Here is a 1,056-nt window from a genome sequence, read left to right on the forward strand (position 1 = left end):
GATTTTTCTTCAAAGCGTGAGTTGATATTGTTGGAAGAGTACAAAAACTGCCTTCCAGAACAGAAAGCCTCAACCTTACAAGAGGCAGCTGTCCTGGCTGAAGAATTTGCCCTTACTCACAAAAATGTTTATTTTTAAAGATTTTCTTTTTCAAAGGGGCTGCCTTGTCTAAGGCAGTATGCAGAGAACTAGTTACCCCATCAACAAAATCAACAACCTGTGTCATAATCCTGGCGCTGATAGTTGGGTTTTTTCCTCTGCTCCTGCTCACCTGCCAAATTGGCCCTGTGGCTTATTACTGCCAATCGGATTCACCTGTTCCCTGCAGCTATTTAGGCTGTTTGTTTTCCTGCCATCAGCTTGGATTATTTAACATGTGTCATTGTGAGTTACCCAAGCTGTCAAAGTAAATGTTCTGTTCTGTGGAATTCTTCTCAGTTTTTTGCCCATGTGTTTTTGGTTTTTGCCTTTTTCCCTGTCTGTCCTGCTCAGTTTGGTTTTTGGCCTGACTGCCTGGATTTTGCCTGTGATCAAACTTGGACTGTTTTTCTGACCTTGGCTTGGATTCTCCCTGGATACCTCCTCGGCTCTTGGATCTCCTGGTTTCTGACACTGCGCCGGGGCTGGCTCCCCCACACTCTGTTCTCTGAGGCGATAATGACCGCAAGCGGTGGGCTGTCTCCCCCCCGGGTTTCTCCTCTCTGAGTTTCGGACTGAACTCTCAACCAGGTCAGTGACTTTTTGTTGTCTTCTCCACTCTTCATTCTTGTCTCTGACCTGAGTTTCCTGTCTCAGCAGAGAATCAGAGAACCCGCTCTGAGGAGTTTCCACCGTCCTCTTTCAGTTAATTTTTTAAATAAACCTGTTTTGAAGCTTTCTGTTTGTCTGCTGAATATTGGGTCCAACCTGTCCCGCGGCGCGTTTTGAGCAGCAGGCGCGGCACGTCTGAAGCAGAGCGTCGGGAGCGTTTAATCATCTGATGCAGTTTGGATTATTTAGATGAAAAACACCTACCAGCTGCCGTGGTGAACCGCGAGGAGGTGACCCGGCCAGAGG

At 47.3% G+C, this 1,056-nt stretch overlaps 1 protein-coding gene across 1 annotated transcript in view; it reads right to left on the minus strand.

Moving 5' to 3' along the window:
* The window catches only part of LOC107081107 (protein phosphatase 1K, mitochondrial-like), an 8,669-nt gene extending 7,905 nt beyond the window's left edge, over positions 1 to 764 (minus strand). Inside the window, exon 1 of the mRNA XM_015369319.1 lies at positions 555 to 764. Within this exon, the coding sequence (XP_015224805.1) occupies positions 555 to 764 (210 nt within the window). The remainder of the gene's footprint in view (positions 1 to 554) is intronic.
* Positions 765 to 1,056: the final 292 nt, after the last annotated feature.

This window comes from Cyprinodon variegatus, unplaced genomic scaffold (genome assembly GCF_000732505.1).
Source record: "Cyprinodon variegatus isolate N-32 unplaced genomic scaffold, C_variegatus-1.0 Scaffold2943, whole genome shotgun sequence".
Taxonomy (NCBI): Eukaryota; Metazoa; Chordata; class Actinopteri; order Cyprinodontiformes; family Cyprinodontidae; genus Cyprinodon; species Cyprinodon variegatus.